The 23,793-nt window shown below is 46.3% G+C and overlaps 1 protein-coding gene across 1 annotated transcript; it reads right to left on the reverse strand.

Annotated features, from left to right (window-relative positions):
* Positions 1-751: 751 nt before the first annotated feature.
* Positions 752-23,778, reverse strand: LOC121586633 (ankyrin repeat and IBR domain-containing protein 1; the record flags this gene model as incomplete). The annotated part of the gene is made up of 21 exons (XM_041903516.2): positions 23,697-23,778; positions 22,414-22,487; positions 22,060-22,271; positions 21,039-21,210; positions 20,786-20,917; positions 19,528-19,707; positions 13,170-13,287; positions 12,810-13,027; positions 8,954-9,042; positions 8,577-8,721; positions 8,291-8,448; positions 5,256-5,344; positions 5,004-5,134; positions 3,699-3,833; positions 3,295-3,381; positions 3,080-3,146; positions 2,773-2,918; positions 2,484-2,662; positions 2,109-2,160; positions 1,845-1,968; positions 752-1,740 (listed from the first exon to the last, which is right to left on the reverse strand). Coding segments are annotated over exons 3-21 (3,399 nt in total), but the record flags the coding sequence as incomplete, so codon positions are not given.
* Positions 23,779-23,793: the final 15 nt, after the last annotated feature.

A 23,793-nucleotide genomic window follows, 5' to 3' on the forward strand; every position in this document is an offset into this window, starting at 1 on the left:
CCAGAGTGCTGGGTCTTTTAACCTCCAGGCTGTCTACAGGGCAGGGGGAGCCAGCCTGTCCACTACCTGCCTCGCCCTCTCCCTCCTGGGCCTGCCGTAGCTCGGAAAGGGCCTCACCACTGAAACTGGCCTGGGTGTCAGGAGGGGAATCACTCTTTGGCTCCCCACCATCTTGGGGTGAAACAGTGGGTGAGTCTGTCTCTGTGTCCGGGGGTGAGTATTTCTCTGGGGGTGAGTCAGTCTCGGAGCTAGCTGAGGGGATAAGGGCGATGTTCTGGGGGCTGTCCTGGGGGTGTGTGTGTTGGATCCAGGCCATGATGTTGTCCAGGAGCAGGGCTTCAGCTGAGGGGTCCAGGTGCTCCAAGCAGGCCGGGTCACTGGGGGTGAAGGGACCTCCTGGAGGGACCACTGGGGAGAGGAGGAGGTCTGGGTCTGAGGTGTAGGAGGCAGTGCGGTCTGGGTCAGGATTCGAGGTGTGGTCTGGGTTAGGGGTGTAAGGGTTAGGGTTGTAAGGGTCTGGGTTAGGGGTGTAAGGGTCTGGGTTAGGGTTATAAGGGTCTGGGTTAGGGGTGTAAGGGTCTGGGATAGGGGTGTAAGGGTCTGGGTTAGGGGTGTAAGGGTCTGGGTTAGGGGTGTAATGGTCTGGGTTAGGGGTGTAAGGGTCTGGGTTAGGGGTGTAAGGGTCTGGGTTAGGGGTGTAATGGTCTGGGTTAGGGGTGTAAGGGTCTGGGTTAGGGGTGTAAGGGTCTGGGTTAGGGGTGTAATGGTCTGGGTTAGGGGTGTAAGGGTCTGGGTTAGGGGTGTAAGGGTCTGGGTTAGGGGTGTAGTGGCTGGAGTGGCAGCAATGTTGGTGGTTGTGATCAGGATGTGTGTTCTGGGTGCAAGAGATGGTTTGGTCTGGTTCAGGGTTATGGGGAAGGCTAAACATAGCATATGGCTCTGGGTCTGAGGGGTAAAGGCTTGTGTGTTTAGGGCTAGAAGATGCTGTAAGGTCTGGGTGAGGAGGAGATGTTTTACTGTAGGGGCTGGGTTGGCAGTGAACAGAACTGTAGGAGGCATTGATAGTAGGATGGCCACAGTTTTGACCACAATTATGGTTGTGTTCTGGAGTGAAGGGAATGTTGATAGTAGTGTGGTCCTGGTTAAGGTCACAGGTGTGACCGTAGCCGTGTGTATAAGGTGTGGTGTGGTCAGGTTCCAGTACAGCATAGTTGTGGTCAGTTGTATAAGGTGTGTAGCCATGGTCCTGACTCTGACTGTATCTGGGGGAAGGGTTGTATTGGTCGTAGGTGTGGTCTAAGCTATATGGAGTAGGGATATTAGTGTTGTCTAGGGTATATGGAGTAGTTATTTGTCCCAGTCTCATCAGACTTTCTCCTAGCTCTAACAGCTCAGCATTTAGCGACAGGTTAGGGTCTGGTCTAGGGAGGTTAGAGGAGCCACTGGCCCCCAGAGAACCACCCACCCTGGAAGGGTCCTGAGTCTCACTGAGGCCCCCCACCCCTGGACCCATTACTGGCCCTATATCCAGACCCTGTCCAGACCCAAGCCCTGGGCCCTCAGTCACACAAGAGCCTCTCTCCAGTCCTCCTCCCATCCCTCTCTCCATCCCTCCCTCCATTTCTCTCTCCCTCCGTGAGTCCTGTAGTGACAGTTGGATGGCCAGTAGAATGTTGGGGTCATCTTCATCCAGTGACCTCAGAGGTTGTCTCCGCCCCTCAACTCTCTCCTGGAGGACCTCTGTCACACATAACAATAACAACACAACGAAAGGTCAAAGGTCAGAGAAACACAGGCCCTACTGATACATGACTGTGTGTGTGTGTGTGTGTGTGCACGTGTACCTGTATTCTCAGTGTTCTGGTTGGGTTCAGGAGTGCTGCTGTTGCTCCTCAGACTGTGTAAACTCGGCATGTCTCCTCTACGACGCGGCCGGTGTCTCCGGCGGTACTGGAAATCTGCATACTCCTACAGGTAGTACATTATACAGGTCAGTCACATGGATGTTTGTGCTAAGATGGAGGATGTGGCTACAAATATGGACCTGTTGCCCAAATTGTCATAGAGAAACAGTATAAAAGCTTGACAATGGCGTTATGTGTAGTTACCTCAGGAGAGGTGAATCCCAGGTACTCCCAGTCCCATGATCCAGCAGGGAAACTGAAACACATTCAATATAGAGATTTGTAAAGAAAGGATTTGTAAATATTTGAAGTATAAGCCAACCCTGATCGATCTCTCTCTCTCTCTCTCTCTCTCTCTCTCTCTCTCTCTCTCTCTCTCTCTCTCTCTCTCTCTCTCTCTCTCTCTCTCTCTCTCTCTCTCTCTCTCTCTCTCTCTCTCTCTCTCTCTCTCTCTCTCTCTCTCTCTCTCTCTCTCTCTCTCTCTCTCTCTCTCTCTCTCTCTCTCTCTCTCTCTCTCTCTCTCTCTCTCTCTCTCTCTCTCTCTCTCTCTCTCTCTCTCTCTCTCTCTCTCTCACACACCTCCTCCTAGGTACTTCAGGTGAGTCGTTAGGGGCCACCCCTCTAGCCACCGAGGCCAGGAACTCCTCTCTCTTCTGCTGTACCAGACAGGCAGCGCTGACTATCTTATGACACGGCGTACGCAGGTAGGGACGGTTCACCTTCTGAGCCAAGTCCTCCACCGCCATCTCCAGATCAGTCTGGGGAACAGAAGGGGGAGGAGAAGGGAAGAGACAGAGAGAGAGAGGGGGAGGGGGAGGAATTAATCTCACTCTCTCTACACACATACACGCACACATTTCATACACACCTGCATGAGTTCAAATATCTCCTTCTGTGTGCTGTGAGGCTGGAGGAAGAATCCGTAGGGGTAGGAACACTTCAACACACGACGCGTCTTCAACAACTCACACACACCGTCCTCTATAAATCTGGTGTCTGGGGGGGAGCCCTCATCTAGAGGAGAGACACACACACACACTGCTGTTAGAAACACACAAATACACACACACACACTGCAAACACCATACGCAGGACACACCGTCCTCTAGAAGGGTTGTGTGAGGCAGGGACAGTCTCTGAGGTAGAAAGTAGAGTAAGGTAGGTCAGAGACTCACATCCAATGAAGGCTCTACTCAGCTGTTCCATCTTCTCTTTGGCTGTTTTCAATAGTCTCTGTTCTAACTAGAGAGAGAGAAAGAGAGAAAATAGAGGGGGGTAGAGAAAGAGAGAGAGCGAGAGGGATAGGGAGAGACATCACATTTTAGAAAACAACATTGGTAGATATCATAAATACGATAGCATGTCTGATATCATGCTGTGTGTGTGTTACCTTATAGCTGTGTTCATGGTTCTTATAGCGGGTGTAGTAGTGCATGAAGCGGTCCAACCCCTGAAAACTCTTGTGCTTCTTTTCTGCCTGAAAAACACACACACACACACTCCTGTCAAATTCTTAACGTAAAATGCCACAGTGTGTGCAGTGCTAGTGTGTGTGTGTGTGTGTCATGTGGTCTTGTTCTTCTATCCTCGTGGGTACCTGAAATCTGCAAATGTCCCCACAAGGATAGTAAAACAAGGAAAAGTCTCCCTCAAGGACAAAGACTATTTTAAGCTTAGGGTTAGAATTAGGGTTAGGCGTTAGGGAAAATCTGATTTTTACTGGAAATCTATTTTAGGTCCCAACAAGGATAGAAAAAGAAGTGTGTGTGTGTGGTTATGTGTGAGTGTGTGTACCTCTCCAGTCATCTCTTTGGACTGCTCCTCTAGCTGTGTGATAACTTCATAGCGTGTACAGCGGTAGTATCCTCCGGTTGAAGAGCTGTGTTTCTTCCACTCTTCCAGACAGATCCAGCAGAAGTCATATTTACACTGCAGACAGAGAAAGAGTTGTTTTCCATACATGGTTAATAACCCTGTCTTATTGCTTTAATATGGTGTCGCACAAGGTTCTATGCTGGGACTGTTTCAAAATCTTCCTCAATGACGAGAGCCTACAGGGAAGATGTGAGGGCTCTGGGAGTGTGGTGCCAGGAAAATAACCTCTCATTAAACGTCAACAAAACAAAGGAGATGATCGTGGACTTCAGGAAACAGCAGAGGGTGCACCCCCCTATCCACATCGACGGGACCGCAGTGGAGAAAGTAGAAAGCTTCAAGTTCCTTGGCGTACACATCACTGACAAACTGAAATGGTCCACCCACGCAGACAGTGTGGTGAAGAAGGCGCAACAGAGCCTCTTCAACCTCAGGAGGCTGAAGAAATTTGGCTTGGCACCTAAAACCCTCACAAACTTTTACAGATGCACAATTGAGAGCATCCTGTCGGGCTGTATCACCACCTGGTAGGCAACTGCACCGCCCGCAACCACAGGGCTCTCCAGAGGGTGGTGCGGTCTGCCGAACGCATTACCGGGGGCAAACTACCCGCCTTCCAGGACACCTACAGCACCCGATGTCACAGGAAGGCCAAAAAGATCATCAAGGACATCAACCACCCAAGCCACTGACTGTTCACCCTGCTATTATCCAGAGGGCGAGGTCAGTACAGGTTCATCAAAGCTGGGACAGAGAGAACGTAAAACAGCTTCTATCTCAAGGCCATCAGACTGTTAAATAGCCATCACTAGCACATTAGAGGCTGCTGCTGCCTATTGAAATCACTGGCCACTTTAAGAAATGGAACACTAGTCACTTCAATAATGTTTATATATCTTGCACTACTCATCTCATAAGTATATACTGCATTCTATTCTATAATATTCTTCTGTATCTTAGTCCATGCCGCTCTGTCATTGCTTGTCCATTTATTCTTAAATTCCATTCCTTACTTAGATTTGTGTGTATTGGGTATATGTTGTGAAATTGTTAGATATTACTTGTTAGATATTACTGCACTGTCGGAGCTAGAAGCACAAGCATTTCGCTACACCCGCAATAACATCTGCTAAACATGTGTATGTGACAAATAAAAATGTATTTGAATGCCATTAAAACGTAGCAAAGCTGGTGTGTGTGTGTGTGTGAGGTGTGTATATGTACCTTGGCACACTGCATGTGGTTGCAGCCCTCATTCTTCTGTATGGGAGACTTGCAGTTGGCACAGGGTTTAGAGTTGGTCAACAACCACAGACAGTTAGCTGCATCCTCATACGACTCCGATACACCTGCCACTGGATACACACACACATACAAACACATGCGCACATGCACACACACACATACCAGGATCAGCATCTACAATCATGCGTTTATCATAACATACTGTACATCTGTGTGTGTATGTGTGCTCACACTCTTCTGGCTTCATCTCCGAGACTTTCTGCAGCCACATCCTCCATGTCTGACAGTCACATGGCTCATGGGCCTCACCTAGACACTCCCTGGAGAGAGAGGCAGAGAGAGGAAGAGAGAGAGAAGAAGAGGGGGGAGAGAGAGAGAGGAGAGAGACAGATGGAGGGAAGAGAGAGAGAGAGAGAGAGAGAGAGAGACAGATGGAGGAAGAGAGAGAGAGAGAGAGAGAGAGAGAGAGAGAGAGAGAGAGAGAGAGAGAGAGAGACATATGGAGGAAGAGAGAGAGAGGAAGGATTTTCTATTGGGTTCAGGTCTGGAGACTGGCTAGGCCACTCCAGGACCTTGAGATGCTTCTTACAGAGCCACTCCTTAGTTGCCCTGGCTGTGTGTTTCGGGTCGTTGTCATGCTGGAAGACCCAGCCACGACCCATCTTCAATGCTCTTACTGAGGGAAGGAGGTTGTTGGCCAAGATCTCGCGATACATGGCCCCATCCATCCTCCCCTCAATACGGTGCAGTCGTCCTGTCCCCTTTGCAGAAAAGCATCCCCAAAGAATGATGTTTCCACCTCCATGCTTCACGGTTGGGATGGTGTTCTTGGGGTTGTACTCATCCTTCTTCTTCCTCCAAACACGGCGAGTGGAGTTTAGACCACATGACCTTCTCCCATTCCTCCTCTGGATCATCCAAATGGTCATTGGCAAACTTCAGACGGGCCTGGACATGCGCTGAGTGGCGCAGTGGTCTAAGGCTGTGCCACTAGAGATCCTAGTTCGAATCCAGGCTCTGTCGTAGCCGGCCGCGACCATGGGGCGGCGCACAATTGGCCCAGCGTCGTCCAGGGTAGGGGAGGAAATGGCCGGCAGGGATGTAGCTCAGTTGGTAGAGCATGGCGTTTGCAACGCCAGGGTTGTGGGTTCGATTCCCACGGGGGGCCAGTATGAAATAAAAATAAATAATGTATGCACTCACTAACTGTAAGTCGCTCTGGATAAGAGCGTCTGCTAAATGACTAAAATGTAAAATGTTGAGCAGGGGGACCATGCGTGCGCTGCAGGATTTTAATCCATGACGGTGTGTTACTAATGGTTTTCTTTGAGACTGTGGTCCCAGCTCTCTTCAGGTCATTGACCAGGTCCTGCCGTGTAGTTCTGGGCTGATCCCTCACCTTCCTCATGATCATTGATGCCCCACGAGGTGAGATCTTACATGAAGCCCCAGACCGAGGGTGATTGACCGTCATCTTGAACTTCTTCCATTTTCTAATAATTGCGCCAACAATTGTTGCCTTCTCACCAAGCTGCTTGCCTATTGTCCTGTAGCCCATCCCAGCCTTGTGCAGGTCTACAATTTTATCCCTGATGTCCTTACACAGCTCTCTGGTCTTGGCCATTGTGGAGAGGTTGGAGTCTGTTTGATTGAGTGTGTGGACAGGTGTCTTTTATACAGGTAACGAGTTCAAACAGGTGCAGTTAATACAGGTAATGAGTGGAGAACAGGAGGGCTTCTTAAAGAAAAACTAACAGGTCTGTGAGAGCCGGAATTCTTACTGGTTGGTAGGTGATCAAATACTTATGTCATGCAATAAAATGCAAATGAATTACTTAAAAATCATACAATGTGATTTTTTGGATTTTTGTTTTAGATTCCGTCTCTCACAGTTGAAGTGTACCTATGATAAAAATTACAGACCTCTACATGCTTTGTAAGTAGGAAAACCTGCAATATCGGCAGTGTATCAAATACTTGTTCTCCCCACTGTACATATGAGATGAGTAAAGGAAAAATATGTAAACATTATTAGAGTGACTAGTGTTCCATTATTAAAGTCGCCAGTGATTTCAAGATTTCAAGTCTATGTATATGGGGCAGCAGCCTCTAAGGTACACCTGTATTTGGGGAATTTCTCCCATTCTTCTCTGCAGATCCTCTCAAGCTGCACAGCTATTTTAAGGTCTCTCCAGAGATGTCTGATTGGGTTCAAGTCGGGGCTCTGGCTGGGTCACTCAAGGACATTCCCGAAGCCACTCCTGCGTTGTCTTGGCTGTGCGCTTAGGGTGGTGGTCCTGTTGGAAGGTGAACCTTCGCCCCAGTCTGAGGTCCTGAGCGCTCTGGAGCAGGTTTTCATCAAGGATCTCTCTGTACTTTGCTCCGTTCATCTTTCCCTTGATCCTGACTAGTCTCCCAGACCCTGCCGCTGAAAAACATCCCCACAGCATGATGCTGCCACCACCATGCTTCACCGTAGGGATGGTGGCAGGTTTCCTCCAGACGTGTTGCTTGGCACTCAGACCAAAGAGTTCAATCTTGGCTTCATCAGACCAGAGAATCTTGTTTCTGAAGAATCAAACTTCTTCCATTTAAGAATGATGGAGGCCATTTTGTTCTTGGGGACCTTCAATGCTGCAGAAATGTTTTGGTACCCTTCCCCAGATCTGTGCCTCAACACAATCCTGTCTCTGAGCTCTACGGACAATTCCTTCGACCTCATGGCTTGGTTTTTGCTCTGACATGCACTGTCAACTGTGGGACAATTATTTATAGACAGGTGTGTGCCTTTCCAAATCATGTCCAATTGAATTTACCACAGGTGGACTCCAATCAAGTTGTAGAAACATCTCAAGGATGATCAACAGAAACAGAATGCACCTGATGTCAATTTCGAGACTCATAGCAAAGGGTCTGAATACTTATGTAAATGTCATATGTCTGTTTTTAATTTTTAATAAATGTTCAAACACTTCTAAAAACCTGTTTTTGCTTTGTCATTATGGGGTATTGTGTGTAGATTGATGAGGAAAAACATTAATATAATACATTTTAGAATAAGGCTGTAACGTAACAAAATGTGGAAAAAGTAAACAGGTCTGAATACTTTCTGAATGCACTGTATCATTCTCGACGTTTGAGACTTTTCCCCATGAAAGGCATGAGGGAGAATTATCAATGAGAGAAAGGGATCGAGAGACTGATTACTTGACTGATGTGTGTGCATGCATGTCTGTCTGCCTGCATGTGTGTGCGCGTGTGTGTACCAGCAGAAGAGGTGTCCTTTGCCACAGTCGACAGCAGGGCAGGGCAGCAGGGGGAACCCCAGGTGGTTAACCCCTGGACCAGGTCTGGTCAGTCTGACCGCTCTCTCACACCGCACCGCCGGACACCACCGGATAGACGGGTTGTTCTCCACGAACGCCTAGAGAGACACACACATGCAGAAAGATACACACACACCCAGGGAGGAGAGATATCAGAGATAAGATGCTTTGAGAGCGACATTGTGTGTGTGTGTGTGTATGTGTGTGCGCGCGCATGTGTGCGTGCCTTAATGTCGAACTGCAGGTATCGTTTGTCCATCTCTCTGGAGACAACACTCTCTATAACCTGAACAGGCACCAGCTGGTAACAGTCACAGGCAGGACAGAAGATGTTATGAGCCTCACCCTCCTGGATCTTCACATTCAGAAACCTGAAACAAATTACATTCAATTCAATAATTATTGGATCCACAGTCAAGCATTACATTGATATGGCTTGCTATTGCCGTTTTACTGTACATTCCTCTGCCTTCCAGATTGTGTGCATTTTTTAATACAGTTTATACGTTTGTATTGTAATGTGTCGCGTAGGCCTGTGACAATACAATTTCCCTGTGAGGATCCATCATGTTTAATTACATTCAAACAGAGTAAGTGACGTACCCTTCCCAGCAGGCTCGGCAGAACTCATGGCCACAGGACATGTCTATTGGGTCTTCAAACACTGAGATGGAACACAGGCAGATCCCACACTGGAGGGGAAGAGACAGCCCCACACGGTCAGAGGTACAGTGTCTTCCATTCATCTCCCTCCCTAATACGCACCAAGTTGTATGCGCTCCTGAGATCCAGTTTTGTGAAGAAACGCGCTCCGTGTAATGATTCCGTCATACTCGCAATCAGAAGGAGTGGATAACTGTATTTCACAGTGATCTGATTGAGACTACGGTAATCAATACACGGGCGCAACCCTCCATCCTTTTTCTTCACAAAAAAGAAACTCGAGGACGCAGGGGAAGTGGAGGGCCGTATGTATCCCTGTCTCAGAGACTCGGCTATGTACAGTGGGGGAAAAAAGTATTTAGTCAGCCACCAATTGTGCAAGTTCTCCCACTTAAAAAGATGAGAGAGGCCTGTAATTTTCATCATAGGTACACGTCAACTATGACAGACAAAATGAGAAAAAAAATTCCAGAAAATCACATTGTAGGATTTGTAATGAATTTATTTGCAAATTATGGTGGAAAATAAGTATTTGGTCAATAACAAAACTTTTATATACCCTTTGTTGGCAATGACACAGGTCAAACGTTTTCTGTAAGTCTTCACAAGGTTTTCACACACTGTTGCTGGTATTTTGGCCCATTCCTCCATGCAGATCTCCTCTAGAGCAGTGATGTTTTGGGGCTGTCGCTGGGCAACACGGACTTTCAACTCCCTCCAAAGATTTTCTATGGGGGTTGAGATCTGGAGACTGGCTAGGCCACTCCAGGACCTTGAAATGCTTCTTACGAAGCCACTCCTTCGTTGCCCGGGCGGTGTGTTTGGGATCATTGTCATGCTGAAAGACCCAGCCACGTTTCATCTTCAATGCCCTTGCTGATGGAAGGAGGTTTTCACTCAAAATCTCACGATACATGGCCCCATTCATTCTTTCCTTTACACAGATAAGTCGTCCTGGTCCCTTTGCAGAAAAACAGCCCCAAAGCATGATGTTTCCACCCCCATGCTTCACAGTAGGTATAGTGTTCTTTGGATGCAACTCAGCATTCTTTGTCCTCCAAACACGACGAGTTGAGTTTTTACCAAAAAGTTCTATTTTGGTTTCATTTGACCATATGACATTCTCCCAATCCTCTTCTGGATCATCCAAATGCACTCTAGCAAACTTCAGACGGGCCTGGACATGTACTGGCTTAAGCAGGGGGACACGTCTGGCACTGCAGGATTTGAGTCCCTGGCGGAGTAGTGTGTTACTGATGGTAGGCTTTGTTACTTTGGTCCCAGCTCTCTGCAGGTCATTCACCAGGTCCCCCCGTGTGGTTCTGGGATTTTTGCTCACCATTCTTGTGATCATTTTGACCCCACGGGGTGAGATCTTGCATGGAGCCCCAGATCGAGGGAGATTATCAGTGGCCTTGTATGTCTTCCATTTCCTAATAATTGCTCCCACAGTTGATTTCTTCAAACCAAGCTGCTTACCTATTGCAGATTCAGTCTTCCCAGCCTGGTGCAGGTCTACAATTTTGTTTCTGGTGTCCTTTGACAGCTCTTTGGTCTTGGCCATAGTGGAGTTTGGAGTGTGACTGTTTGAGGTTGTGGACAGGTGTCTTTTATACTGATAACAAGTTCAAACAGGTGCCATTAATACAGGTAACGAGTGGAGGACAGAGGAGTCTCTTAAAGAAGAAGTTACAGGTCTGTGAGAGCCAGAAATCTTGCTTGTTTGTAGGTGACCAAATACTTATTTTCCACCATCATTTGCAAATAAATTCATTAAATATCCTACAATGTGATTTTCTGGAATTTCTCAATTTGTCTGTCATAGTTGACGTGTACCTATGATGAAAATTACAGGCCTCTCTCATCTTTTTAAGTGGGAGAACTTGCACAATTGGTGGCTGACTAAATACTTTTTTCCCCCACTGTATATACAGTCGTGGTCAAAAGTTTTGAGAATGACACAAGTATTGGTCTTCACAAAGTTTGCTGCTTCAGTGTTATGAGATATTTTTGTCAGATGTTACTATGGTATACTGAAGTATAATTACAAGCATTCCATAAGTGTCAAAGGCTTTTATTGACAATTACATTAAGTTTACGCAAAGAGTCAATATTTGCAATGTTGACCCTTCTTTTTCAAGACCTCTGCAATTCGCCCTGGCATGCTGTCAATTAACTTCTGGGCCACATCCTGACTGATGGCAGCCCATTCTTGCATAATCAATGCTTGGAGTTTGTCAGAATTTGTGGGTTTTTGTTTGTCCACCCGCCTCTCGAGGATCGACCACAAGTTCTCAATGGGATTAAGGTTTTCGATGTTTTGTTCCCCGAGCCACTTAGTTATCACTTTTGCCTTATGGCAAGGTGCTCCATCATGCTGGAAAAGGCATTGGTCATCACCAAACTGTTCTTGGATGGTTGGGAGAATTTGCTCTCGGAGGATGTGTTGGTACCATTCTTTATTCATGGCTGTGTTCTTAGGCAAAATTGTGAGTGAGCCCACTCCCTTGGCTGAGAAGCAACCCCACACATGAATGGTCTCAGGATGCTTAACTGTTGGCATGACACAGGACTGATGGTAGCGCTCACCTTGTCTTCTCCGGACAAGGTGTTTTCCGAATGCCCCAAACAATCGGAAAGGGAATTCATCAGAGAAAATGACTTTATCCCAGTCCTCAGCAGTCCAACCCCTGTACCTTTTGCAGAATATCAGTCTGTCCCTGATGTTTTTCCTGGAGAGAAGTGGCTTCTCTGCTGCCCTTCTTGACACCAGGCCATCCTCCAAAAGTATTCGCCTCACTGTGCGTGCAGATGCTCTCGCACCTGCCTGCTGCCATTCCTGAGCAAGCTCTGCACTGGTGGTGCCCCGATCCCGCAGCTGAATCAACTTTAGGAGACGGTCCTGGCGCTTGCTGGACTTTCTTGGGCGCCCTGACGCCTTCTTCACAACAATTGAACCTCTCTCCTTGAAGTTCTTGATGATCCGATAAATGGTTGATTTAGGTGCAATCGTACTAGCAGCAATATCCTTTCCTGTGAAGCCCTTTTTGTGTAAAGCTCACTAACTGTAAGTCGCTCTGGATAAGAGCGTCTGCTAAATCACTAAAATGTAAATGTTAACAGAGGAAGAACAATGATTTCAAGCACCACCCTCCTTTTAAAGCTTCCAGTCTGTTATTCTAACTCAATCAGCATGACAGAGTGATCTCCAGCCTTGTCCTCGTCAACACTCTCACCTGTGTTAACGAGAGAATCACTGACATGATGGCAGCTGGTCCTTTTGTGGCAGGGCTGAAATGCAGTGGAAATGTTTTTTGGGGATTAAGTTCATTTTCATGGCAAAGAGGGACTTTGTAATTAATTGCAATTCATCTGATCACTCTTCATGACATTCTGGAGTATATGCAAATTGCCATCATCAAAACTGAGGCAGCAGACTTTGTGAAAATTAGTATTTGTGTCATTCTCAAAACTTTTGACCAGGACTGTACTACATCACCGATTCGGCTCATAACTGGCTGGAACTCGGGACCTCTACTTTGCTAACACACGTGACTGCCCTCCTTGACAACGTTCCAATGGTTGGAGCTACCAAAAACGTACCAATTGGATGGGTCCATTCGCGACATTTCAAGCTAGCTGTGGAGTGAGCTTTCGGTACGTTCTTAACTCTGTTACACACGCACACAGGCAGCTAGGGCTTGATGACTGGTTGGTTAGTAGAATCAGGTGCGCTTGTGCTGGGGTAGAACAAAAATGTGCAACCTGTCCTGGACCAGAGTATCATGTGACTCACCGTTGCCCCTCCCTCCTCCCCTGGGGTGAGGCAGCTGTCAGTAGGAGAGGTGAGGGTGAGGGTGAGGGTGAGGGGGGAGCGAGGGGTGCGGGGGGAAGGCAGGGTGTCCCAGGCGTTGCATCCGCTGGGCGGGGGGGTGGGCAGCAAGACCCCAGACCGCTGGCAGCACCCTTCAGAATCACTCATCCAGGCTTCCAACAGCTTCTCCCTGTCCCAGTCTGTTACACACAGAGATAGAGGGGTTAAAGCGAGACACACACTTTCAACAGCTCCTACACTTCCCAATTAGATACACAGAGACAGGTTACACACACACAAACACACATGAAACACACACACACATGAAAAGCGCACACACACCATGTGCTCTGAGCAGGGCCTCGGCGGTGAAGAGAGGAGCCTGTAGCATGTCAGCTGTCTCCACTATCAACATGTCCTTCAGTCTCCTCAAGTCCTGCAGCTTCAAACCCTCATAGGGCTGGGGATGAGAGGGGAGGGAGAGAGAAAGAGAGATGGGGGAGAGAGAGATTAAGAATTGAAAAAGCTGGGGGAAAAATAGATCATAAACCATATCAATATTCTGCAGCTGCTTGTCCCTCTGTGGTTACTTCTCACAGCAAATACATCTCTGATTTAAAGTGTGTGTGATTGATTTGACTGATTTAATTATTACAGTGTCTTGCATCCTCAAGATGACCAGCCCACATGGGCTTATAAGACACTGTATTTGCAGTAGCAAATATATATATTGTGATGCCACGAGAGGCTACCGCTTCCAGCGGGGTTGCCCAAGTAGTGCAAGGAGTCCAGGTTCAACCAAAACAAGGATTTTATTCAAGGTCTTCGGCAACTAACGAAATTATAACACAATTCTCCTCTTCCCAGCGCCCACACTCCAGACCGTGTCTCTTCCCTTCCAAACCTCTCCAGCCCATCAGCCCCTGATTGGTTTCAGCTGCGTGGGAAGATTGGCCACAGAGGGTTGGAGTTCCCGACCATACCAGCAGATGGAGCCATAGCTGTCTGGGTTTGCAGCCACCTCAGGGGGATGTAACGTCCCTCCAGGACACAGCCTCTCGTGACATCACAATATATATACAGTGCCTTCAGAAAATATTCACACCCCTTGACTTTTTCCACATTTTATTGTGTTAAAGCCTGAATAAAAACATGGATTTAATTGAGATGTTGTGTCACTGCCCTACACACAATACCCCATAATGTCAAATATGAAACTTGTTTTTAGAAATGTTTAAAAAGTAATAAAAAATGAAAAGCTGAAATAATAATAATAAATAATATGCCATTTAGCAGATGCTTTTATCCAAAGCTACTTACAGTCATGCGTGCATACATTTTTACGTATGGGTGGTCCCGGGGATCGAACCCACTACCCTGGCGTTACAAGCGCCATGCTCTACCAATTGAGCTACAGAGGACCTTTTTGTCTTGAGTCAATAACTATTCAACCCCTTTGTTATGGCAAGCCTAAATAAGTTAATGAGTAAAAATGTGCTTAACAAGTCACATAATAAGTTGCATGGACTCACTCTGTGTGCAATAATAGTGTTTAACATGAATGACTACCCCATCTCTGTACCCCACACATACAATTATTGGTAGGTCCCTCAGTCGAGCAGTGAATTTCAAACACAGATTCAACCACAAAGACCAGGAAGGTTTTACAATGCCTTGCAAAGGAGGGCACCTATTTGTTGGTAGACATTGAATATCCCTTTGAGCATGGTGAAGTTATTAATTACACTTTGGAAGGAAACCGCTCAGGGATTTCACCATGAGGGCAATGGTGAGTTTAAAACAGTTACAGAGTTTAATGGCTGTAATAGGAGAAAACTGATGATGGATCAACAACATTGCCATTTAGGGTTAGTATTGTGGAGTAACTACAGAGTGAAAAGAAGGAAGCCTGTACATGATACAAATATTCAAAAACATGCATCCTGTTTGCAATAAGCCACTAAAGTAAAACAAAAAAATGTGGCAAAGAAATTAACTTTATGTCCTGAATACGTTTACGTCATTTAGCAGACACTCTTATCCAGAGCGACTTACAAATTGGTGCATTAACCTTATAGCCAGTGGGATAACCACTTTACAATGTTTTTTTTTTTTTTTTGTTTTTTTGGGGGGTGTAAGGGGGGGTAGAAGGATTACTTTGTCCTATCCCAGGTATTCCTTAAAGAGGTGGGGTTTCAAGTGTCTCCGGAAGGTGGTGAGTGACTCCGCTGTCCTGGCGTCGTGAGGGAGCTTGTTCCACCATTGGGGTGAATACAAAGCATTACGTTTGGGACAAATCCAACACAACAAACACATCACTGACTACCACTCTTCATATTTTCAAGCATGGTGGTGGCTGCATTATGTTATGGGTATGCTTGTCATCGGCAAGGAATAGGGAGTTTTTTAGGATAAAAATAAACGGAATAGAGCTAAGCAAAGGCAAAATCCTAGAGAATCCTGGTTCAGTTGGCTTTCCAACAGACACTGGGAGACAAATTCACCTTTCAGCAAGACAATAACCTAAAACACAAGGCCAAATACAGTGGAGTTGTTTACCACGATGACATTGAATGTTCCTGAGTGGCCTAGTTACACTTTTGACTTAAATCGGCTTGAAAATCTATAGCAAGGCTTGAAAACGGCTGTCTAGCAATGATTAACAACCAACTTGACAGAGATTGAAGAATATTATACAATCCAGGTGTGCAAAACTCTGAGATACTTTTTTTTTTACAACCTTTACTCCCTAATTGCGTCATATCCAGCTGGTAGTTACAGTCTTGTCCCATTGCTGCAACTTCCGTACGGACTCGGGAGAGGCGAAGGTCGAGAAACACAACCCCGCCAAGCCGCACTGCTTCTTGACACAATGCACGCTTAACCCTGAAGCCAGCCGCACCAATGTGTCGGAGGAAACGCAGTACACCTGGCGACCGTGTCAGCGGGCATGCGCCCGGCCCGCCACAGGAGTCGCGACAGCGCGATGGGACAAGGACATCCCAGCCAGCCAAACCCTCCCCTAACCTGGACGACGCAGGGCCAATTGTGCGTCGCCTCATGGGTCTCCCGGTCGCGGCCGGCTGCGACACAGCCCAGTATCGAACCAGGATCTGTAGTAACGCAGCTTGCACTGCCTTACATGCTACCCAGACAAGTTGATTTTGTCCCCCCCACACCAGGCGCGATCAGCACACGCAGGTTGATATATCAAAATAAACTCTGAACCAATTATATTAATTTGGGGACAGGTCGAAAAGCATTAAACATTCATGGCAATTTAGCTAGCTAGCTAATTTGTCCTGGGATATAAACATTGGGTTGTTATTTTATCTGAAATGCACAAGGTCCTCTACTCTGAAAGTTAATCCAAAAATAAAAAGGTAAAAGTTTGTTTTCTAGTAATCTCTCCTCCTTCAGGCTTCTTCTTCTTCTTTGGACTTTATATGGCGGTTGGCAACCAACTTTATGGTGCATTACCACAACCAACTGGACTGGAGCCTAGACCTCAGTTCATCTTCCAATCACCCACGTGGGTAGATGCTCCTAAAAACCAATGAGGAGATGGGAGAGGCAGGACTTGCAACGAGTTCAGCGTCACAAATAGAACCAAGTTATATTTTAGCGCCTGGCCACGCAAATGCTCGTTGACGCGTGCGAACAGTGTGGGTGCAATGATTGAATAACATGTGTACATTTATTTTGCAACGCTCGTGCACGAGACGCGTGCGGTGTGGTCAGCATGTTAGACCGCTGCACCACTCGGGAGGCCCAAGATCAGAAAGACTCACAAACTGTAATCGCTGCCAAAGGTGACTCAGGGGTGTGAATACTTATGTAAATGAGATATTTCTGTATTTCATTTTCAATACATTTGCCAACATTTATAAAAACATGTTTTCACTTTGTCATTATGGGGTATTGTGTGTAGATGTGTGAGAGAAAAAAATCTATTTAATCCATTTTGAATTCAGGCTGTAACACAACAAAATGTGGAATAAGTCAAGGGGTATGAATACTTTCTGAAGGCACTATATATACACACATACTGTATGTAATAATAATAATAATAATAATAATAATAATAATATGCCATTTAGCAGACGCTTTTATCCAAAGCGACTTACAGTCATGCGTGCATACATTTTTTATGTATGGGTGGTCCCGGGGATCGAACCCACTACCTTGGCGTTACAATCTAGAATCGGCTTCCTATTTCGCAACAAAGCCTCCTTTACTCATGCTGCCAAACATGCCCTCGTAAAACTGACTATCCTACCGATCCTTGACTTCGGCGATGTCATTTACAAAATAGCATCCAACACTCTACTCAGCAAATTGGATGTAGTCTATCACAGTGCCATCCGTTTTGTCTCCAAAGCCCCATACACTACCCACCACTGTGACCTGTACGCTCTTGTTGGCTGGTCCTCACTACATGTTCATCGTCAAACCCACTGGCTCCAGGCCATCTATAAATCATTGCTAGGCAAATCCCCGCCTTATCTTAGCTCATTGGTCACCATAGCAACACCCACCCGTAGTCTGCGCTCCAGCAGGTATATCTCACTGGTCATCCCCAAAGCCAACACCTCCTTTGGCCGCCATTCCTTCCAGTTCTCTGCTGCCAATGACTGGAACGAATTGCAAAAATCTCTGAAGCTGGAGACTCTTATCTCCCTCACTAACTTTAAGCATCAGTTGTCAGAGCACCTTACCGATCACTGCACCTGTACACAGCCCATCTGAAATTAGCCCACCCAACTACCTCATCCCTATTTTGTTATTTATTTTGCTCTTTTGCACCCCAGTATCTCTATTTGCACATAATCTCTTGCCCATCTAGCATTCAGGAGACTGAAAAGATTTGGCATGGGTCCTCAGATCCTCAAAAAATACTACAGCTGCACCATCGAGAGCATCCTGACTGGTTGCATCACCGCCTGGTATGGCAACTGCTTGGCCTCCGACCACAAGGCACTACAGAGGGTAGTGCGTACGGCCCAGTACATCACTGGGGCCAAGCTTCCTGCCATCCAGGACCTCTATACCAGGCGGTGTCAGAGGAAGGCCCTCAAAATTGTCAAAGACTCCAGCCACCCTAGTCATAGACTGTTCTCCCTGCTACCGCACGGCAAGCGGTACCGGAGTGCCAAGTCTAGGTCCAAAAGACTTCTCAACAGCTTCTACCCCCAAGCCATAAGACTCCTGAACAGCTAATCATGGCTACCCGGACTATTTGCACTGCCCCCCCACCCCATCCTTTTTACGCTGCTGCTACTCTGTTAATTATTTATGCATAGTCACTTTAACTCTACCCACATGTACAAATTACTTCAACTATCTCAACTAGCCGGTGCCCCCGCACATTGACTCTGCACCGGTACCCCCCTGTATATATAGCCTCCCTACTGTTATTTTATTTTACTTCTGCTCTTTTTTTCTCAACACTTTTTTTGTTGTTGTTTTATTTTTACTTTTTTTGTTAAAAATAAATGCACTGTTGGTTAAGGGCTGTAAGTAAGCATTTCACTGTAATGTCTGCACCTGTTGTATTCGGCGCATGTGACCAATAAAATTTGATTTGATTTGATTTGATTCCAGTGTTAATACTAATTGTAATTATTTTGCACTATAGCCTATTTATTGCCTTACCTCCATAACTTGCTACATTTGCACACACTGTATATATATTTTTCTGTTGTATTTTTTGACTTTATGTTTTTTTACCCCATATGTGTGACACTCTGGCTCTAGGACTTTTGTATGTGAGCTAGAGTGTATGTTGTTTTGTTGGGGATTTGGGTGTTTTTCTATGTTGGTAGTTCTGTTGGGTGTATTTCTATGTTTGCAGGTCTGTGGGTTGTTTTTCCAGGTGGTTGTATGTTGTCGTCAATGACTCCCAATCGGAGGTAACGAGTGTCAGCTGTCGGCTCGTTATCTCTGATTGGGAGCCATATATATTCTGTGTGTTTTCTCCTTTTTTGGTGGGTTATTCTGTCACGATCGTGTGAAGGAGCGGACCAATACGCAGCGCGTGGAGTGAACATGATGACTTTATTTAATAAAGCAACCACGAAAAAACAACAAATGACGATAGTGAAGTCCTCTGTAACACTGACAGAAACATGGAACACTGGAACAATAACCCACAAAAACAAAGGAGAAAACACACAGAATATATATGGCTCCCAATCAGAGATAACGAGCCGACAGCTGACACTCGTTACCTCCGATTGGGAGTCATTGACGACAACATACAACCACCTGGAAAAACAACCCACAGACCTGCAAACATAGAAATACACCCAACAGAACTACCAACATAGAAAAACACCCAAATCCCCAACAAAACAACATACACTCTAGCTCACATACAAAAGTCCTAGAGCCAGAGTGTCACAATATGTAACTCTGTGTTGTTGTTTTTATCGCACTGCATTGCTTTATCTTGGCCAGGTCGCAGTTGTAAATGAGAACTTGTTCTCAACTGGCTTACCTGGTTAAATAAAGGTGAAATAAAAAATAAAATAAAAACAAGCACCGTGCTCTACCAGCTGAGCTACAGAGGACCACATGTGGATTGTGTATATTCTGTATCTATATATCTTGTCCATATATTACGTTTTTTTACTGTCTGATGTATATTGCTACGCCAGCGGTTGCTCTGTGTGCGTGCGTGTGTGTGTGTGTAACTCACCTCTTTGCGGTGCAGCGTGCTGCTGGGTGTCTGTGTCTCGGTGTGTGTGTGTTGTGAGAACACCATCATGGCTTCGAGGCGCAGGGCCAGATGTGTTTGCTGCTGTCTCTCTGCGTGGTCACACGGGGTTAACTTCTCCTCGTCCTCCACAAACAGGTCTGACCCGGCCTGGACCAGGAGCTAACATGCACACACACACACACACACAGGACAAGGGGGAGGCAAAGGGAAAGAGAGAGGGAGAGAGAAAGAGTTAAAAGATGGGAGTGAAGACACAAAAACACTATCAGCCACAATTCAACCTAATCCTCAGAACCAACACACATAATAACACCCTCTCTCTCTCTCTTACCTCTACACAGTCTCTCTCTCTTACCTCTACACAGTCTCTCTCTCTCACCTCTACAGTCTCTCTCTCTCTTACCTCTACAGTCTCTCTCTCTCTCTCTTACCTCTACACAGTCTCTCTCTCTTACCTCTACAGTCTCTCTCTCTCTTACCTCTACAGTCTCTCTCTCTCTTACCTCTACACAGTCTCTCTCTCTCTTACCTCTACACAGTCTCTCTCTCTCACCTCTACAGTCTCTCTCTCTCTTACCTCTACAGTCTCTCTCTCTCTCTCTTACCTCTACACAGTCTCTCTCTCTTACCTCTACAGTCTCTCTCTCTCTTACCTCTACAGTCTCTCTCTCTCTTACCTCTACACAGTCTCTCTCTCTTACCTCTACACAGTCTCTCTCTCTCACCTCTACAGTCTCTCTCTCTCTTACCCCTACAGTCTCTCTCTCTCTCTCTTACCTCTACACAGTCTCTCTCTCTTACCTCTACAGTCTCTCTCTCTCTTACCTCTAGTCTCTCTCTCTCTTACCTCTACACAGTCTCTCTCTCTCTTACCTCTACAGTCTCTCTCTCTCTCTTACCTCTACAGTCTCTCTCTCTCTCTCTTACCTCTACAGTCTCTCTCTCTCTTACCTCTACAAAGTCTCTCTCTCTTACCTCTACAGCCTCTCTCTCTCTTACCTCTACAAAGTCTCTCTCTCTCTCTTACCTCTACAGTCTCTCTCGCTCTCTCTTACATCTACACAGTCTCTCTCTCTCTAACCTCTACACAGTATCTCTCTCTCTCTCTTACCTCTACACAGTATTTCTCTCTCTCTCTTACCTCTACACAGTATCTCTCTCTCTCTCTCTCTTACCTCTACACAGTATCTCTCTCTCTCTCTTACCTCTACACAGTATATCTCTCTCTCTCTCTTACCTCTACACAGCTCTTCATGCCAGCAGCAGCAGCGTAGTGTAGACAGGTGCTGTTCCTGTTGTCTGTAGCGTTAATGTTAACCCTCTCATACTGTCCTCTGTCCAGCCTAGCCCCGGTCCAGCTCAGGATCATCTGGAACACACACACACACACACACAATATCGTTAGCCCTCTAATGTATTTGAGTGTGTGTTCTTTTGTGTGTGTGTGTGTGTGTGTGTGTGTGTGTGTGCGTGTGTCTGTGTGTCTATACCTGTAAGCAGTCTGCCCTGCGTTGTTCGTCTCTCTGTGGTCTGGCCAGTCTGTGAGACAGTGCCCCCTCTGGCAGCAGCAGGATGTGCGCTCCCTGACACAACGCATGCAGACACGTCTCATTCTGCACGTTACGCTTGTTAGGGTTCCCTTCTTTACTGAAAAGGAACGACCTGGAGGGGGGGAGAGAGAATGAGAGAGAGAGGGAAAAGAAGAGAGGGAAAAACACACAGGTTGACCATCTTTACAGAAGAGGAACCATCCTTTCATAGTGTATTTTAAAAGCAGAGTGGACAGATGACAGACATTCCAGTTCCAAGTCAACATTATGCTGGGGCTGCAGTTTATATTCTACATCTCTGTCTGTCTACAGATCCATTTACTGATTACCCCCCCTTCATCCTCTACTACCTCTCTCCTCTCCACATCCCTCTCTCCTCTTCCCATCCCCCTCTCCTCTTCCTCCACCTCACTGCTCTCTGCTCTCCCTCCCCTCTGCTGACTCTGTGAGAAACAGTATTTATCACACAGCAATAACCACTGTAGCAATTATCGCATAATCGAATGACACACAGGCAGAAAGACAGACTGACATACAGTCTGCTAAGTGCACATCAGATAAGCGCACACTTTGGTCAAGTGCACTCAACCAGATGGCTGAAGGGAAGAGTAATTTGGTAGGCAGGAAGGCACCGAAATAGACCTGCAGTTAGCAAACTGGCCTTTAACACACACACACACAATTAGCTGGCCTTTTCAAACCGCTTCCTCTGACCCCTGTAATCACCCAGAGAGAGAAAAGGAGGAGGGGAGGATGAGTGAAAGGAAGATAAAGAAAATAGGCTCATTGACAGCCTGTCATCTCCTCCCAGGGGTCAAACTGCTAACACACTGGAACTCTCTCTTATTCCCTCTCCCTTTCTCACTCCATCGCTCCCTGTATCCCTGGAACATATCTAGGGGGTGTTACCTGAGCAGGTGTGTCCTGGCGTGCCGACAGGTGTAATGTAGGTGTGTGTTACCTGAGCAGGCGTGTCATGGCGTGCCTGCAGGTGTAGTGGAGGGGTGTGTTGTGTTGGTAGGTTTCTCCGTAGGACGCGTTGGGGTCCAGCCCCTCCCTGAACTGGCTGTTGCCCTCGTACAGTTGCCATGCCAATGCCTCGTCCCCGCTGACTAAAGCCTTCCGGAACTTAGTGGCTGTATTCCCCATCACTGCCCTACAGGGGGCGTCGCACTGGAATCATTCAGCACAATTAATCATCTTTATCATTCAAAATGTATGTATATGTGTGTTTTAATAACATATATGTAATAATACAATACTTCATGTAATAATTAATAATTAATTTTAATCTTTGATAATGATAAACACTTACCTCCGCTATTCAGTCCTCACCTCCTCTTCCTCTCCTACTCCACTCACAGCTCAGACATGGCCCACACCCTCACCCTGCAGAGAGAGGGGGAAGAGAGTGAGAAAGAGAGAGAGAGAGGGGAGGGGGGGGGTCAATTAACCAATCAACTAATCTATCCATCTATGAAACATCCAAAATGAGTAGGGCTAATATTAATCACTATGTCTACTATATAAGCTATATACTCCATATATATTCCACCATTTTCTGCTCCAATAAGTCTGCTGTAGACAGGGTGTGTGTGTGTGTGTGGGGGGGGGCTACTGATAGTTTATAGGTCACGCTGTCTGCTCTACTCTCAGCTCCACACAGCTTCAGTTGCTTCCAGCACACTTCACCTCCCTCTCTCCCCTCTCTCTGTTTCTGTCTCTCTCTCCATCTTCATCTTCTCTCTATCCATCTCCCTCTCGCTCTGACTTCTTATGTCAACAGCATTACAGCATCCTCAAAGCAATTACCACAGTTTTCCATTGACAAAAAATATCAACCATAACAACCACCGGCTTTAGGTGGCATGTTGTGTTTATAACAAACAGCTTGTGTTTATAACACATAGCTTCATAATACAGAATGTATGACACACAAAGTGTTTATAAGCTTATTACAATGAAGTTGGCTAAAGACAATTAAGTAGCCAGCCAGCTACTTACATTTTCACACCATGGAAGATATACCAAGAACAATACACAGTGTGAAAGTGTCAGACTCAAGACAAAGAGAAGTTAACTGGCTAGTGTGCATAGAGTCTGTCACCCTGACTTATCTAACGTACTGTAGCGAGCTATATCGTTGTCTGTCCACCGGTCATATAGCCTACGGCTATACCATTAACTTTGGCTAGTTGCTTTATTTGGTGCTATCTGGCACTTTCACCAGGTCAGTATGGACAGACTCGCTCACTTGTTCGCTAGCTACGATCTAGCCATTCATGACTAGCTAACAATAATAGCTAGTCATAGCTACATGGCTAGCTACCACCGTTCTCCTAGCTAGCTGGCTAGCTACATCTGGCTGACGTGAATGTCTGTAGTTAAACGCGATGCCAAGTTATGCTGGTTCAAGCTGATGCCAGGGCTGTGGTTTATTTTAACAGCTAGAGTCTGTCTTGGTGGACCTCTCAATTCAGCCTTGTCAAATCATTATCATTCTAGATACTTAGCTACAACTGGCTAACAGCTAGCTAACTAATGATACAGCAGTGGCAGCATCTAGCTGATAGCTAACACCCATCATTAGCTACTTACAACATCGACTCACTTGGTCACCAGTCGGACATACAAAAACTCATAATACCGCTATTTCATAATTTTCCTTCTCGACTCCCTACCATCATCTCCTTCT

Source organism: Coregonus clupeaformis, chromosome 17, assembly GCF_020615455.1.
Source record: "Coregonus clupeaformis isolate EN_2021a chromosome 17, ASM2061545v1, whole genome shotgun sequence".
In the NCBI taxonomy this organism is placed as follows: Eukaryota; Metazoa; Chordata; class Actinopteri; order Salmoniformes; family Salmonidae; genus Coregonus; species Coregonus clupeaformis.